Genomic DNA, 17228 nt, shown 5'->3' with positions numbered 1-17228 from the left:
TTTTCCAAAGGCTTCCTTCTCACTCTCATGCAATCTCTTGTTCTCCTGGTTGCTGGATCCAGGCTTGTTCTGAACCAAGCCCCTGCTGAAAATGGAAAAGAGCTCTCCCATCTAAACACAGGTCTGGGCTCATTTTAATAACTCACTTCCCTTTTTAGGGTCTGAGGCCCAGCTGGGACAGTGAGTGAGGGTCATGCACACTTCAAAGGTGGGGCAGCAGCTCTTCCTCCAACCTTTGCTGCTGAATCCCAGCAATGGGAGGCTCCTCCATCTTCATCATGACCAAAAATCCCAGGCATTGTGCACACATTTAAATATCCTTCTATTGCCTAGGATGCAACCCTCAACAGTGCCATCTCTTTTAAGGTGAATTGTAAAATGTAATTTCTAGTATTGTTTGGTTTGGCATCTCAGTAATTCCTCTTTCAGGAGATTGGTCATCTGACCTCAATTTCATCAATCCTCAGCAAGAAATTCAAAGCCCTGTAGTGAACTACCAATTCTTAAGTTGTTTCTAGAAGGATTTTTAAAATCACCATAAACTGTTTACTAATATCAACAATATGAAAATTTTGGAAGTCACACAAGGAAGAAGTGGTACAGCTACAAAAGGCACAAGGGTTTTCAAAAGGCTTTCATATGAATGCAGTGATGCCAAACACCTCAGCACCATAAATTCAGCTGTAGTCACAGGAAAATGGAGAATAGAGAGAAATTTCCATTCCATTCACAGTGGTTTCATACAGGATGGAATTCATTACCAGAACCAGTCACAAGCCATTGAGTGAGTTTGCACAGCAGTATCACTCTCATCAGAATTCCTTTGCTTTCAGCTACATTTAGATAGCACTGAAATAACTGCAACAGTGAAAAGTGTCTTAGTTGTGCTGTGTTTGAGTGCAGCCCAAGATTAGCACTTGAAAGGATGATTCAAAGTTCACATTTACATTGGCAATGATGATTCAGATGAGGAAGGACAGAGATCTTTGCTGTTGGCTAGCTGGAGTCTGTTCCTTGCTCTTCTGGCTCAGGAGGATACAATTCATCCAAAATCAGCTCTGCAACAAAAAAATAATAATGTTTCAGAGGATGATTTTTTCCCTGCTTCATACAGTATAATTATAGCTGGTATCTGCATTTTAGAACCGAGTGATGGTAGAAGACTACAGCAAATAACATTCTTGAAGGTTCCATGCAAACAGGTCTTTGGGTTTGTCACACAAACATCTCCCCTTCTTTCTTTTAATGCCTTTTTTAGGGACACATTCCACTATCCCAGGTTGCTCCAAGCCCCATCCAAGCTTGCCTTGGACACTTCCAGGAACAGAGCAGCTGCTCTGGGCAACCTGTGCCAAGGCCTCCCCACCCTCACAGGGAAGAATTTCTTCCTAATATCCAGTCTAAACTGCCTCCAGAGGTCTGAGCAACAACCAGCTGTGGTACTTGTTAAAAGAGAAAAGTGATTTTTTTTATTTCTGCAACATGGAAAAAAGCCAACATGTGACACATTTTTACCTTCAGAGGCACTCAGTTTTTGAGTCTTTTTGAGAATGGCTCTTATGCCTGGCATGGCTTGGTCATATTGATGGAGAACTTCCAAACAGTGCTCATGGAACAGTTTATCTTTTTGAGACAGGCTGTGCAGCAGTAAAACAGCATCCCTTAAAAACTGAATAACTCGTTCCCTGTGTGCACACAAGCTGCTCTCAGATCTGATCTTCATCCACTGTCTGTGCAGCATCACAATTAGTGTCTTCACCACCTGCAAGGAAAAACAGTGCCTCAACACACAAAGCAAAAATATAGGAGCAGAAATTTCAATATTAACTTTATTGCTTAATCTCTTCAAACTTTCAAATGTCAGGATATTTTCTAACAAGACAAAGCCAGCTTCCTCTAAAGTGCACAACACTTCTGTTTCTCTACAGCAAAACAATAAAATGGCAAAAAGCAATTTCAGGATTGAGTACTTGGAACTTGTCAGCAGGGTTAACTGGGGGAACATACCTCGAGGTTGCACTGACAGTCTGTGCCAGGAAATAAAACTGCTCTGGAGCACCACATGCAGCGTGTCAGGAGCCTCAGAGTCTGTTACAAACACAGGCTGGGTTAGAGTCAGAGCCAGCTTAGGATAATTCATTCCTAGTTTCAAATAGGCTTGGGGTATTTTTTTCTCTTAACAGCTAATGTCTTTTATCCTCAAAGTTGTACAAGTTTTTTCCCCTGTAACACTTCATAGACAGAGTTTGCCTTGCACAGAAACCTTCTCAACTTTCTCATGAGCAAAGCTGACAAAGTCAGGGGCCTCTAATTCACTGCATACAAATAATGTGTTTACACTTATTATAACAGTGCAGCTGGGGGTAATGGAAAGGGTTCCAAATTCTTTAAAATGAGAGAAGTAGAGCAAATAGAACCTCAAACAAGTCTGTTGTCACTTCTGTCTGTACAAACAACACAAATTAGGTTTAAAAGGTATTCTTTCTATATATAACCATGACTGTTAAAACAGCAAGGTAGCATTTCCATTCATTGCAAGGAATATAAATCTTAATAATTAGATTCCTAACAGAATGCCTTTAAATGTTATAAATACAATCAAACTGAAATGCAAATCTTGCTTCTTTTTACTCTTCTATTGCTCTAAAAGGAAAATAAAGCTTAATGCTGAACATCTGCAGCCATCCTAGGGTCTCCCTTGGTTTTTTCAGTGACTTGAAAGGCTTTTATGAGCAATGGTCTCTTCAAGGATAGTTACTGATTCAGTTTCAGGAGGTCCTTTGAAAAATCAATGTAATCCCTTACTGCAAGCCCATACTGGCAGTTTTGTATTTCAGCTAGAGAAAGAACTTGTTTTCAGACAATTTGTGCACAATCCTGCTCCTCCCACTCCCCCAACTGGAAGAAGAAGGAAAGAGCACATGGACACTCAGCCATGGTTACCTCTTGCTCCAGCTGAAGCCAAAGCATTTCAGATGCTGATTTGTCTGGTCTTGATGTTATGTACATGTAGAGTGCAAGGAGAAGGCAGGTGTCTGAAACAGAGAGAACTTTGTTCTTTTTCCAGCCAGCCACTTGTTCATGACAAAAATTAATGCTATCAGGCAAGAAAACATTTTGAGTTCTGTCCTAGGGCTCATAGTACAGGCTCAGCTTCTTGTTTTACTTGCCACATCTTCAGCAGTGGTGAGGAAATTGGTACCCCTAAACCTTATCTTTGCCTTTGTGGTAATCCTGTCCTGGTTCATTCATAAGGAATTGAACAGAGATCATCTGTCATGCAGAGTACTGGAAGCTCTGAGCAGTGCCATGAGCACAGATAAATTTAACTTCAAAACTCCTCAAAGCCCCTTTCTCCTCATCAACCTTAAATACACATCCTAGAAAGTGATTTTAAAATGGCTATCAAAAGCACTGCTTGTAGACAGACACCACAACACAAACACTCTCCAAATCATCAGCAGAAAACAAGTTTTCAGGTGACAGAGCAAGCTTGTGGCCTTCTGAGGTTTCAGCACCTTGGAGCAAGGCCTGTTAGCATTCCTGTGGGTCATGGTAACAGCTCTGTGTCTGCTGCAGGGTTTACCTGAATGGGAGCAGAGCTGAGCAGCCAGCAGGTGGTGCTGAGCAAGGGCTCCCAGCAGCCTCACAGTCAGAAGCACGGCAGGCACGGGGGTCTCGGGCCGCAGGCAGCGCTGCAGCACCTGAGAGCTCACTAAGTGCTGGAAACTTCAAAACAAAACTGGGTTAGAAAAGGGAAGTGCAGTCACAAGTTGGAAATACACTACTTTCTGTAGACAGTATCATAATCTGTGCATTTTAAGCTATTCAGAACATACAAAGGATGCTGGAAAACATTGTTACTTTGGCAGTCACTCTGCAGTTCACTCTGGCAGTTTTACCTGCCAGAATGAGATCCTGTGCTTTTCTTCCTTATGCACCTCCCAGCAATCACAAAAACCCCAAAATCAGTGTTACAAAGCTTCTTCACTTTCAATGAGGCAACAGCATCTGCTTCATATGAATATCATCAGCAAACCTCCTTACTGATCAGGGATGATTATTACACTCATTAACAGCAAAGGCAGTAGCAAGATCCTCAGCTGCTTCTCAAATATGATCTGAGATGTGATTTCTCTCATACATAGCACAACTTTTAGTAGAAGTTGCCCAGATGAGTTTTAACAGAGAATGAAAACTACTTAACAACAGACTCTGAAATCATTTTAAAGCTATTACTGACTTACTTTATTAATAAGTCCATAGTTGAATTTTCAGCTAATTTTACCAAAACCTTTAGGCTTTGGCACAGGATATTGTCAGTCTGGGAACCCCTTGCAGCAGAAAAAGCTAAAATCTGAAGCAGCTTTTTAAACAAAGAATGTTGAGCTCCATCAGTATTGGGAGGATCCTGTGGAGCAGCCAGCCCTCCTTGTGTCCTGCTCTCTTCTTTATTGTCACACTGATTGTCACACAACACATTTTTGTCAGTCTTGGAAACCTGTTCATCTCCAGCAGCAGAACTGTTCTCCATTTCAGCAGACAGCAACGTGTGGACAACATCCCAGCTGTAGAACACCAGATAATAGAGGATCCCCAGTGACACAAGAGTAGTTTCTTCAAGGTTCAGCCTGCAGTCCTCCTTGCCTGAGCCCGTGTTTGTGCTGGCTCTGGAAGCAGCAGTTGGGTGGGTGCCACAGGCTCCATTCCCTGGCGTGTCCCCGAGCTGCTCCGCTCGGCAGAAGGCACCGATGTGGTGCTCCAGCAAGGGCAGGAGGTGCACAGCACCCGGGATCCTGCTCTGTGTGAGGGGCAGGAGCCCTCCCTGGCCTTCTGCTGGCCTTCCCTCACACAATCCTTCATCCAGAGCAATCAAGTTCAGTCCTGTCATTGCCAGTTTTTGAGCTTCTTGCAGGAATACAAGAGGAGCGATTCCTTCTTGAGTTGTCCTGCTGCTGGGGAGTTGTGTGGGCTTCCTGTCCAAATAAAAGTAAAAGGGAAATGCTTCACAAGAACAGACTTGAAATCCAAGTTATCCATAATATGAATTGAATAGTAGAAAAGCCAGAGAACTAAGAGATGTCTGTTTCCAACATAGGAAATAAAGGGGGAAAAACATCATCCTACTCCTTGATGCCTGCATGGAAGAGTCATTTCAAAGCATTCCAGGTTTCATCACCAATAAAATAACCTATCTGAAAAGCAAAGGTATTTCAGGTATTAATTCTGTAAAGTGAAGAACTATTATAATTCATATCCAATCTTCATATTTAAAATGCTTTACCAGGAAATACAAATATATCTTGAAAGGTTGCACACCAATTGTACGTTACAATTTGAACACAGTTTATATTTTGAAGATATAGAACCAAGTTTTTAATCACATCTTGGGCATTTTCTTGCCCCTTAACCCATGATGTTTCTGTGCTTCCCTCATTGCAATGCAAGGCTGCTCACAGCTTTACTTTAGTTCTGTGCCTTCCCCTAACTGATAATTAACCTAATTTATTTTTTAAGGATGCTCCAGTGTTTGGTATGTGTGATAATCAAAGATACAGAATGATGTTCCAAATTTTGCACTAAATGGCCTAAGCAGAGCATAATTTACCACAGGGAATGAGCTGTCCTGCATGACCAAGTGTTTCTTAGTACAGAGAATGCCACTGTGCTGAATGTGGCAAATACAGTTTAAAAAAGAAAATAAAACTTACGGATCCAAAGAGTTGGGGGGCAACACAGCTCCAGACAGAGGCTCAGAGTTGCTGAGAAGGTGGCAGAAACCCAGAAGTGACCCAGGGACTATGGGCTGCTTCATCAGTGCATTCAGCAAGATAGAACCTGGAAGGACACAAAATTTTCTTTGGAGAAGATTTGCCATCATCAACAACAACAAAAAAATCAGTATTTCAGAAGATCAGCCTTATTGTGAGAGTGCTCACAACCTCAAATTTGGTTTGGTTTTTTCATTATGAATGTTGTTTCTTAACAGGAGGATGATTTTCAGAAAAATTAATTTTAGATATTTAAATACAAAGCAAGTTATATTTAGAGGTCTTTTAATTATGATCCCATATTAGCAAAATAGCTTGAGCAGAGTGATCACATATCCCAGGTGTTCTGGTGACTTGCCCTCCATTTTCTACTCCAGACATTGAAATTATGTGATGCAATTCCACTAAGACAGTACCCTAAAGAATATTTGGAGCTGACTGCTGAAAATGCTTTATAGTGTTTTTTTTAAGGTACATTTTCCCTGGTTTTATCTCTGCATTACCAGAATGATATTACCTTGTGTTTTTTGTTTGAGGACAGAGTTGTAGGAACCATTTTTTCCTGTTGCTTTGTGCTGCTTCAGGGATGAAACTTCAGGCTGGGTTATCTTCCTGTCTGAAACAAACAGGGATTGGGAGAACACAGATCTGTACACACAGCCACAGTGTTAGATAATCTTTTAATCATCTCTATTTCTCACAATTACCAAGCAAACCAAGGCCAAGCCTTGCAGAGTTCAGGAAAAAAGTAAACAAATGTATTTTTTCAAACAAATAGCATATTGAGTGTTGTTACCATAACAAACAATAGCAATACTAATGCTTTCAGGCTACTGCATTTTTCTTTTTGCTGGAGTTCCCACTGCCCATATTTTTAGAATGAACATTGTAACTGACAGCAGCATCTCAGATTTTTCATGTCTCTTCCAGTAAGCATTAGTTGATGACATCCACATTTCTAACATTTATTATTTCCCATTGCTATTAAAAAACTACTATTTTTGTTTCATATTACAGCTATCTTCAACCATATGCAGGTATTAATTCCCTAAGGTTTACTCCATGAATTTTAAGACAGAATTTTGTGAGAATTATTGCCCTGCACAGAAAAGAGGAAATGAGTACATTGTTTCAGTTGCTTCTTTAAACAGGGCTAAATATGTACCCTTTAAAATCCAATCCCCAAAAAGCTAGAACAAGAATACAAAACATGCATTAGCTGACTAACAGACCAAGAAATAAGCAAATTATTTCCTGTTCTTTGTGCAATGAGGAAAGACAGATCAACAATTTGGATGTTTTCGTTCATCACACAATAAAGTTTTTTATTGCAGCCACTGGCCACTTCATCACTGCCACCTTGGCATCTGGTACTGAGGTATGAATTAAATGAACTTCATGCAAATTTCAGGCATGGCTATTTAACTCCAGTTGGTATCAAGTGGGAAAAAAAAAAACCTAACCAAAACCAAAATAAATAACTGTGAACTGACTGCAACTGTTCAGTCACAAAATACTTCTCCAATGTAGAATGTTTACATGTAACTAAAAATGTTGCAAGCTGTACATGGGTTTACCTTCTTTGTTTGAAGTAGTCGGGGCCATCAAATTTCCTGAAGAACTCGATGGCCTAGTGGATGTTTCAGCATTGAAGGATTCCTTTGTAGGAAAAGATCTTCTTTCTGGCTGTGGAGAACATCCTCCTGATTTCACTTGTACCACAAGATTCTTTTTAGGGCTAAGATAAAAAGACAAATCAGTATTTCTTTTGTAATTATTTTATTAAACAACAATCTGTTTTCTTTGCACTGTTTGATGTTTTAGAGATATTTCACTATAAACTCTTTGAATTTCTGTCACAGATACAAGGAAGGCTCATTTTTGAGCAAATTCCACAGATGTCATCAGACTTTTTTGTTGTATTTTTTAAAGAGAATAGATCTTAGAGTCACATGAATAAAACCTCTTCAATAGTTTAAACACATATATTGCAAAAATGAACACAAATTCCTTTTCCAACCCCCCTACCTTGTTGCTGGAACTGCCTGAGGAAGGTGTTTGTTTCTCTCACAGTTCTGAAGTCGTGTTCTTAATTCATTCATTTCTGCATCCTTGAACTGCAGCTCTGAATGCAGGGACTGTACCTGGAAGGGAGTTCAGGGCATTTCACTGTCACCAGTTCAGGAGTGGTGCAAGCAGAGCAACTGAGTTACCAGGGAGCTCCAGGTCCCCATCTGCTTTATGGGAACTCCCAGATCTCCATTTTTAGGAATGTTAGCCCAGTAAACACTGTCTAAAATCCAGGAGTTGAGGCAGGAAGCCTTTGTGAGTGGCTAAGACAGAGCAAGTGCCACGCAGAGCATGGCTCCAGTGAGGCTGCAGAGCAACCCCTGTCCTCTCCAGGGCTGCTCAGAGATGACTGCAACCAGAACAGCAATCTCATCACAGCCACAAAGCATGTTCTGTCACTTTTCCCACTCCAACATACATCCCAATTGCAAGGTTCTCAGGATGGCTTCAAAAAAGCATAAGGAAATGAAAACTTCCACCACCTGAATTTACTCCTTTATTTTGGCAGGGGAAAACCCTCAACAAGTTCTTACAAATATTTTCTTCTAGGGAAGAAAATAAAAGCAAGCATTGTGTAAGTTTCACACAAATTTCACACAAATGTTCTTCCTTTGACTAAATGCTTTGGGACATCATTAAGTCATAAATCAGCATCTTCAGTTAACTGATATATTTACCAACCTTTTTGGAGAACTCTTTTTCTTTTTCACTCAAAATCTGAGATTTCTGCTGTTCCAGTAGCAGGTAGGATTTTTTCTGTTCCTCCATAGCATGCTCCATCTGCTGCATTGAGTCACGCAGAATTTTAATTTCTCCATTTTTAGTGAGAATTTCATCCTGCATTTCTTTCAGCTGCAAACAGAGGAATTACATTTAAGGATGGATATAGCCAAAAGTATGCATTTGCATCAGTATGTGCTTGAAAATTAAATGTATTTGTAATTTCTAGGGAGAAAAATATTCCTCGTAACCCAGCTTAGAAATTCCACACATGTTGCCTCTAATCTTTTTTTTATTAAATCAGGCTCAGCTACTGTTTTCTTTAAAATAATTAAAAATGACAAAATCATTCTTCTCTTTCCCCTTCTCTGCAATTATTTTTGGTTTTTTTTTTTAAAAAAAAGTGTTGTAGTCACACACATCAATAATTTATCAATTGTTTGGATGATAACAGTGATAATTTAATTATACTACTACATCCATCAGGACAGCCAGCAAGCACTCTAAGACAGACAGACTCTTCATGACATTGTGTCTCTAATACCTCCTGAGCAGCCACCACCACTCAGAGACAAGACTTTGGGGGTAATAAAGAAGTTACTCAGAAAAGCAAGAAGAAAACATCAGAAAGACACTTCTCTGCAAATGTAAAATTATGATTTAATGTGGTGTACAGGTAGGAAACTCCCTGATACAGGTGGATAAAATAGAGCTGGGAAAGATACAGAGAAGGGAGGAAGGGAAACAGAGTATCTTTGCATAAATGACCACCAGAAGGTAAAGTAACAAATCACTTGAAAGTCAGGTCTCAAACCTTTTCAGTTGAACAAAACAACCCTGGCTGACAGGGCAGAGAAATTATTTGATAGGGAACAAATAAAACTGAAAAATTAGCATTTGCTAATCTGAAATGACCCAGAAATAAAATTTACTATGAGTAGAGCTGTTTCTAGCACAATGATTTTAACACACCCCTGGATTACAAAGATTACATCACCTTGATTAGAATTAAATGCTTGGGACTGGATTTATCCCACCTTTTTATCAAAAATATGATATTTAGAAGAGAAGGGAGGATATTGCCAACCTTCTGTTTGACTTCTTCATGCTGTGTCTGCAGCACTTCAAACTGGAATGCATCTCTCATCAGACCATCTTCTGCTCTGCTTCCTGCTGCAGGGAAAAGCCAAAATCTGAAGCACAGATGATGAATGTGCATCACTGGTGACTCAACACCTAGGTTTTGATATTTGTCATTGCATACATCTGAATATCTTAGTATTTTATTACAATTACAAACAGGTAAACTGCCCCATCCAGCCACCACAGGAACATTGCTAGTGCTTGTGCATCAATTCTTACAACAGAAGAACCCCTGCCCCTTCAAATTTCTAATTACAGAATGGTTTGGGGTGAAAGGGACCTTAAAGATCATCTCTTATCTTCAACCAGCAAGATGACCCACAGCAAAAGCAAGCATTTGTTCTGAGATAACTTCAGTTAATGAAGAATAAGTTTTCAGTGAACACTTGTTTTACCTGGAGAGGTGACAGATGTCAGGGTTGCTACAACATACTTGGATTATTCAAGATCTCTAAGGTTCATTGTGAGGAAACCCCTGCTTTCGTTTCTTTCAAAGTAAAACTGAAAGTCAGCTGTTAATACAAAGCATGCTATGCATTTATTAGTGGAAATTAACAGGGGAAAAACTTCTGAAAGCCAACATGCTACCAGAATATGATACCTAAAGCATGCTAGAAGTTTAGGAAACTCGGGTTTTTTATCTGGCAGGTTTAACATGCAGCACCCTCGTCTCACACACACCCCAGGCACGGGCTCCTGGAGCCATGAGATCAATGCAATGTTCCTGCTGGGATTGTTATTCTCGTTATTCCTTGAATCCCAGCCATCCCTCTGACACCGTGAGGTGCTGCTGCCCAGGGGAACAGGCAGGAACCATTCCATTAAGGGGACTTACAAGAAAGATGGAGCAAGTCTATTTACAAGAGCCTGTAGTGACAGGATTAGAGGGAGGGGCTTCACGCTGATGGAGATTTAGGTTGGGTATTAGGAAGAAGTTCTCCCCTGCGAGGGTGTTGAGGCCCTGGCACAGGTGCCCAGAGAGCCGTGGCTGCCCCTGGATCCCTGGCAGTGCCCAAGGCCAGGCTGGACAGGGCTGGGAGCAGCCTGGGACATGGGAAGGTGTCCCTGCCATGGCAGGGTGGCACTGGATGCGCTTTGAGGTCCCTGCCAACCCAGGCCATCCTAAAAGGACAGCAAACCCCGCCGCAGCCGCGGGCAGTGAGGGGCAGCCGCCGGGACACACCGACCTTGCCGCCCGGCCCGGGGCAGCTCCGGGGCTCGCCACGCGTGTCCCGCGGGCGGATCCTGCGACAGCGCCTGCGAGGCCAGGATGTCGATCTGCTCCAGGTCGTCCGCCGTGAAGTCATCGCTGTCCCCGAAGGGGTCCACGATGCCGGTCACGGCGCTCTTGGGGCGCTTGTGCGGGGGAAGGACGTTGCGGAGCGCGGGCGGGGCGGCCGCGGCCCCGCTGTCCCCGCAGAGCGCGGGGCCGCTCCGCTTGCGCGGCCCGGGCAGCGCCGCCATGGCGGGACCGGGACCCGCGGGGCCCACACGCCGCGGAGCCGCCACGGCCACGCCCCCCCCGCGCGCCGCGCCGCCCGCCAATCACCGCCGGGCAGCCCTCCTCGCACAGCCAATGGGATGGCGGCGGCTTCGGAGCCGGCTGTAAGAGCCCTTGTGATTGGTCGGCGGGCAGCCGACAGCCAAGCGCCTCGCTGATTGGAAGGGAGGGAGGCGGGAAGGATCGTGCCCTCAGCGGTGTGAGGGGGAGGCGCTGACGTCAGGCTTTCGAGCGATGATGTCAGACTGAACGGTGACGTCACTGTGAAGGTTGTCCCGCTGATGTCACACCTGGCTTCATCCCGGCACGGTGGCGTCACACCTGGCAGCTGGAGGGCGGCTGCGACCTGTCCTGTGCGGCCGCAGGCACGAGTGCCCTCGATAGACTGGGGCCCCTTAGAGTCAGGGAAACGCGGTATTTGCAAAAGTCCCGAGCTGAACCCCCACTGTTACATTCCTGCCGTTAACATCTCTTGTCATCGTATTTGGCCTGTTTTAAAATGGACTGAAAAATGGAGTTTCCAGCACTGTATAACGCAGGTGGGTGTGAGGCCACAGCTATGTTGATAAACCTGTTAAGAGGAGATGCGACCATAGTCTTGCAGCACATTTTTAAAACAGGGTTTCAAATTATTTTCATTTCTACCAATCAGTTTACAAATCCCTTGATGGTCTTTTAAGCAAAAACCAATTCTGTTAGGGAATTCTGATTTCTCTTGTTCATTTCCCCATTGCCCATTACATGCAGGGAAATTCGATTATCAGGGAATAATTTTCTTTATCCTTGCACTGCAGGATCAGCCCGTGAGGAGCAGTGAGGCCCAAGCAAAGCCCTGAGGGTCATTGCTCCCAGCCGTGCTGAACTGGCTGCAGGTGATCCCAATGGAGCCATCAGCTGGGATCATTGCTCAGCTCAGGTGCACACAAAAGGGGTGGTTTCAGGTTGAAACTGCACTTGCAGCACTTTAGTTTTGAGGTGCTGCTTGAAGATTTCGTTTTTGTTTCTCCAAAAAGTTGTTTTCTCAATTATGCGCCAGACTGGGGAAATTGTGGAAGAGTTTGATGCTCTAAGCACTGAAGGTACCATTATTTATGGTTGGAATTATTGCTTTTTCTTTCTCTAGTGGGAATGGTAACTTAGTGTTTGTCTTTGTAGTCTTTCCATAAAGAAAAGTTTCTTCTTGCTTTTAAGAATGGTTTTATCTCTTTGTGTTTAGAGAGAGATGCTTTGAGGAGATGGTATAAAACCAAAATTTCTTGTTTAGTTTAAAACCTCTCCTGGCAATTTCTAGTGCTCTGTTTCTACTGCTTATGTTTCCAGTGACATTTGAGAGCTTAATTCAAGTAATCTAAAAGGAACTGGACTTAGACTTTACTTTTTCAAGGAAACACTTGAAGTAAAGTGTTCTTAATTCTGGATGGGTTTTGTTTGGGTTTTTGCTGTTTTTTTGGGGTTCTTTTGCTGTTGTTTAATAAACTAATAGATTGTCCCAGTATTACTGTTTTTTATTATTGCTGCTTTTAAATAACAATATATTGTTTGAGTGGTAATACCTTCAGTTTTACTTTCTCCTCTTCCTCTAGCTGAAGTTGAGGAAAAATTGAATGGTAGAACACTTGCACAGACTTTATTTTTAACAAGATTAAAAAGTCAGTATCTTGGTTTTCCTCTATTCCAGGTGTTCCTGCTAAAGAAAATGACTTGCAGGGGATTAGAATAACAACAAGGTAAGTCTGAGATGTAGAATTTGCTTTAAATACTCATGGAAGCATTTTTGGCAGGGGGATGAAAGTAACACAGTTACATATCTGCTGATTTCTCACTTTTTTGTCTTGCTTACATTGAGTCTTAAACCTGAAACTCCCTGAGGAGAACACAAGAAACCAAAGTGTGACCTTAGCACTACCTGACAACAGTGGCATCTCTTGACTTTTTATAGCCAGAATTTCTTGTTTTATTTGAATATTCCAATCAGGACTAATGGGTCCAGGTGTCAGCCCTCAATCCTTGAGGGCAGTTTTAGCATTACCATTTGACTCTTGCAATACTTTTAGCTTCCTTTCATTTGCTTGATTCATTTGCTTTCTGCTCTTACCATTACTTTAATTTCTCACTAGCAAGTTAAAACCAGGGCCCTTAATGTCTGTCCTGGCTTTAGCAGTATCTTGTTTTACTGACTTAAGAGTAAAATCACTGGGACAACAGGGACTTTGTGCATTTATTCATTTGGGTGCACACATTGTGGAAGGGGGGTGCTCTTTAGCATAATCTAGCATTGAGGTTAACAATTTATGTGTGGATTTGGACAGTTCTCAGTGCTGCTAATGGTATGTTTATTCTAAATGCTAGCAAGAGTTCTGTAACTCCAATGCAAGTGGTGTTTCTGTGTTCCTTGTTACAACGAAGGTGGATGTGAATGTATTTTGTATTCTGACTCATGGTATGTTTATTCTAAATGCTAGCAAGAGTTCTGTAACTCCAATGCAAGTGGTGTTTCTGTGTTCCTTGTTACAACGAAGGTGGATGTGAATGTATTTTTGTATTCTGATTCTCAGAACACGAGTAAAACAAAACTGAAATGGGTGACTGAATCAGACGAGGCACCAGCAGCTGCTAAAGTATGAGGTACTGACATGCAAATGGCACTTCGGTGAAAACTTGCTCTAACAAAACCGCATCTTGATCCAGACCCGAGAGCTGGTTAGGAGAGGAATAGTCTGGGTTTTGGGCAAATATCAAGAGTTTCCTCATTTGCTGGTAGAGGGAAAGGAAATCCGGCACGTCAGAGCCGACCTCGGGGCTGTGTGTTTGAAACGGAGGGGGATTTTAGTCTGTGCTTGTATTGCGTCCTGTGAAAGAGAGAGAGAGGGAACGAGGCAGCGGCGATGGAGCCGCGGGAGGGATAGCGGGGCTGGCCGTGAGGGCAGCGCCGGGCCGGGAGCGCGGCCGCGCGTCGCGCCCGTTAATTCCGTTGGGCCGAGTGAGCGGCGGGGCCGCGTCCGGCCGGTGTCCCCGAGCGCGTCCCGGCGGGGCGGGCCGTCCGTGTGTCGGGCCGTCCGTGCGTCCGCGCCGGTGCCGCCCCCCCGCGGCCGGCACAACAAACCCGCCCCGTGCCGCCCGCGCCGTGCGGCTGCTGCGCGGGGGCCGGGCCGGGCGGCGCTGGCAGCGGGGCCGGGGCGGACATGAGGACCGAGATCTCCACGGCGGCCGCGTTCGTCACCCGCCTCCTGCGGGCCGCCGGCGGGGTCGGCGAGGAGCAGCTGCGGTGCTTCCGCGAGTGCCTGCAGGAGGCGATGCGCGGTGAGTGCCGGGGGGGCATCCCCTCTTTCCATCCCCTCTTTCCATCCCCTCTTTCCATCCCCTCTTTCCATCCCTCCCCCGCATCCCTCCCGCACCCCGCGGGCTCCGGCGGAGCGCAGCCCCGCGCAGAGCCTCCTCTTTGTTCCCTCCCGCAGAGCACTACAGGCACCACTGGTTCCCCCTGGTGCCCTCCAAGGGCTCCGGCTACCGCTGCATCAGGATCAACCATAAGATGGACCCCTTGATAGGAAAGGCGGCGGGGATGATCGGACTGAGCCACGAGAGGCTCTTCCAGCTCTTACCCAGCGAATTAACGCTGTGGGTCGACCCTTTCGAAGTGTCCTATCGCATAGGTGAGGATGGGTCTATCTGTGTGCTGTACGAAAGCCCCCAGCCTGGGGGGAAGGCGGCCAAACAGCTGGAGAGCAGGACCAGCTGCAAGGAGGAGTGGAGGATTGGCAGATCCAGCCCTTCCAAGAGTTACAACATGATGACGGTTTCTAGTTAAAAACAACTCTTCCCTGTACGATGTTGTATGTATCCCAACCTCATGGTAAAGTTAGATGTATAACTGAGCTTTTTTTTGTTTTTAATTTTTTTTTCCACCCTATAGTCATTAAAGTCGTGGTAGTACTGCCAAGTTCTTTGTGGCCAAGGGCTAAATGTATAAAGCAGTTCTTTACACTGCATGTTCCTTTCTGGGCTGTGTCCTGTAAATGCACTGTACAGTTGGTGGATTGTTTTACACATTTATATTTTCAAAAAAGTTCTGCGTATTTGTAATAAAAAGCAATATTGTAGCACTCTTTATGGTGGGTTTTAGTCAAAATTGGTACTTGCTAAAAAACAATCTCTAATTTGCAGAGCAATAACACAAAGGGGGGGTGGGAAACAGATCTAGCAAACTGCACATAAATCTTTCCAGTGATTTGTCTGCACAGACTTCTCTCAGGGTCATTCAAGTTTGACTGTGAGGCACAAATCACAGAAATAACTCTTTATTTTTCCTTCTTCAAAGCATGCATTTATTTGTGGGCTGGGTTCCATCACACCCCAATATTTTAGCAAAAAGAAATGGGGAATTAGTTGTCTGGTTATTTCTAGTTGTGGGAGTAGAAAAATAAAAACTTGCTTAAAATGCTTCTGACTTCTTTTGGTAGTGTGCTTTTGTTTGTTTGTTTGGGGTTTTTGTTTGGTTTGGTTTTATTTTTCCCCCAGGCTTTTAACATTGCTCTTAAAGCTTATTCTGTCGATTTCTAATAATTGCAGAAAGCTTTGTAGTTAAAGAGGTGTAGCAGTGAACATCCATCTTTATTTCAGATCACAACAAAACACTGAGTTTTGGGAAAGCTTGCTGGCTGCCTGTCTTCAGCTGAAAAATCTGGGGAGAGCTGGGTGGGTTTTTTTGGTACTGAATGGAAGCAAAAGTATTCTTCTAATATTTGATCTGTTGCAGAAAAAAAAAGCTTGAGTTTATAAGGAAATGGAGTTTGGGTTTAAAACTGCAACTTGCACCATGTAGGAAGCTGGAGTGAAAATTTTCATCAATGCTGTAACTGCCTTGGCTTTTCTGGAAGGTAAATCCTGCTGTTTCTGGCTTTGAGCTCCTTATTTTTGTCAGGGTCTCTAATACCAGATGGATACAAGTTGTAGTGAAGGTATCAAACACAGTAGGTTTGATGTGATAACAAAAGTTTTTGTTGCTGGTTTATGTGGATACTCTTAGTGTTGATATCCCAGTAAAGGATCCAATTTACAGATATTGTGGCTCCTATTCTAAGCAGCAGGGGTTTCTAACTCAGCCATAGAAGGCTGCCTGGCATTGCTGATTTCTGGAGCCTGGTGTTGGAGCACAGTGGAACACTTGATGAAAGGGAGCTTTGTCTGGTGTGAGCATGTCAGCAAAAAACCCCTCCTTGGGCTATGTCCATACCATGGCAGAACACAGAGCGAGGGAAGTGGCAAGTCTGGGCAAACTGGAAAGGGCAGAACTCCAGCTCACAAAGAGGTTTTTTCTTTGTTTGCCTTAGAAAAAGCTGTGGCTTGCTTCTTGCTGTTTGCTTATTATCTTGGAGGCAGGCTTGTCTGGTGGTATTTGTTTAATCTGGGGGAAATGTATGGTGCCATTTTCTTAGTAATTAAAACTCTGTAAAAATTGATTGTGTTTCTAGTCTATCACTCCAATAAATAAGTTTCTGGGTTACTTTAACAAATGGGTGTTAAAGGTCTGCTGGCAAATTGCCTTTTTATTAGATAAGATTGGAAATCGGTTTTCATGACGTTGTTGTGTTCTCTCGAGGCAGTAACACTTTCCTTTTCCTCTCTGAATATTCAGTGTGGGTAATCCTATTTCCTTGGGACCTCTAAGGGATGTATTTGACACATTTGTCAGTAATTGAACAGAATAACTTTAAATCTGCTAAGGGTGAGGTGCCTCCTTTGATTAAATTTCATTTGAAGGGTAATTGGCCTTGCTGCTCATTATGTTAACAGCCCACTGGAAAAGATAGGTGTGAAATCTTTAGCTTAACAGGAGGTTTTCCATAGCAGGAGACACTTGAAGTGGAATTGAAGATGACTTGGGAGTCAGGATGTGATTTCCAGCTGCTGGGTGTGCTTTGAGGTGCAGGAGGGTACAGCAGGCTCCTCAGTGTCTGTCCCTGTATGAGCAGAGAGGAGCCTGGGCTAACCCAGCCACGATGGATTCTGCTGCTTTTGTTAAT

At 43.5% G+C, this 17228-nt stretch overlaps 2 protein-coding genes across 3 annotated transcripts; one reads left to right on the top strand and one right to left on the bottom strand.

The window, feature by feature from the left end:
• Nucleotides 1-508: 508 nt before the first annotated feature.
• On the bottom strand, nucleotides 509-11168 carry ATRIP (ATR interacting protein). 2 transcript variants are annotated; one of them, XM_063164446.1, is made up of 13 exons: nucleotides 10892-11168; nucleotides 9649-9734; nucleotides 8523-8693; nucleotides 7800-7915; nucleotides 7349-7509; nucleotides 6289-6387; nucleotides 5712-5838; nucleotides 4248-4976; nucleotides 3587-3729; nucleotides 2944-3035; nucleotides 2008-2088; nucleotides 1516-1762; nucleotides 509-1058 (listed from the first exon to the last, which is right to left on the bottom strand). In XM_063164446.1, the coding sequence occupies exons 1-13, from the start codon at nucleotides 11166-11168 to the stop codon at nucleotides 997-999; spliced, it is 2391 nt and encodes a 796-aa protein (XP_063020516.1). In that variant the 3' UTR covers nucleotides 509-996. The 2 variants fall into 2 exon arrangements, with proteins under 2 accessions (XP_063020516.1, XP_063020517.1); XM_063164447.1 differs by having other exon boundaries at nucleotides 9649-9731.
• A 3190-nt stretch (nucleotides 11169-14358) lies between these two features.
• On the top strand, nucleotides 14359-15308 carry LOC134422417 (protein BTG1-like). The gene is made up of 2 exons (XM_063164445.1): nucleotides 14359-14505; nucleotides 14661-15308. Exons 1-2 carry the CDS (start codon nucleotides 14388-14390, stop codon nucleotides 15011-15013), a joined length of 471 nt encoding a protein of 156 aa, XP_063020515.1. The 5' UTR covers nucleotides 14359-14387; the 3' UTR covers nucleotides 15014-15308.
• The last annotated feature ends 1920 nt before the right edge of the window (nucleotides 15309-17228 follow it).

This window comes from Melospiza melodia, chromosome 10 (assembly GCF_035770615.1).
Source record: "Melospiza melodia melodia isolate bMelMel2 chromosome 10, bMelMel2.pri, whole genome shotgun sequence".
Taxonomy (NCBI): domain Eukaryota; kingdom Metazoa; phylum Chordata; class Aves; order Passeriformes; family Passerellidae; genus Melospiza; species Melospiza melodia.
Note: the sequence above shows the minus strand (reverse complement) of the source record. Positions and strands in the feature narration are given on the sequence as shown.

What these genes read in the sequence shown, in the direction of transcription:
- LOC134422417 (XM_063164445.1), top strand. Translation starts at nt 14,388, where the DNA reads ATGAGGACCGAGATCTCCACGGCGGCCGCGTTCGTCACCCGCCTCCTG. An exon ending in CCTGCAGGAGGCGATGCGCG is followed by an intron (nt 14,506 to 14,660) that starts GTGAGTGCCGGG and finishes TCCCTCCCGCAG; the next exon opens with AGCACTACAGGCACCACTGG.
- ATRIP (XM_063164446.1), bottom strand. Translation starts at nt 11,168, where the DNA reads ATGGCGGCGCTGCCCGGGCCGCGCAAGCGGAGCGGCCCCGCGCTCTGC. An exon ending in TCAGCTCTGCTCCCATTCAG is followed by an intron (nt 3,036 to 3,586) that starts GTAAACCCTGCA and finishes TCTCTGTTTCAG; the next exon opens with ACACCTGCCTTCTCCTTGCA. An exon ending in AAAACTGAGTGCCTCTGAAG is followed by an intron (nt 1,059 to 1,515) that starts GTAAAAATGTGT and finishes TTTTTGTTGCAG; the next exon opens with AGCTGATTTTGGATGAATTG.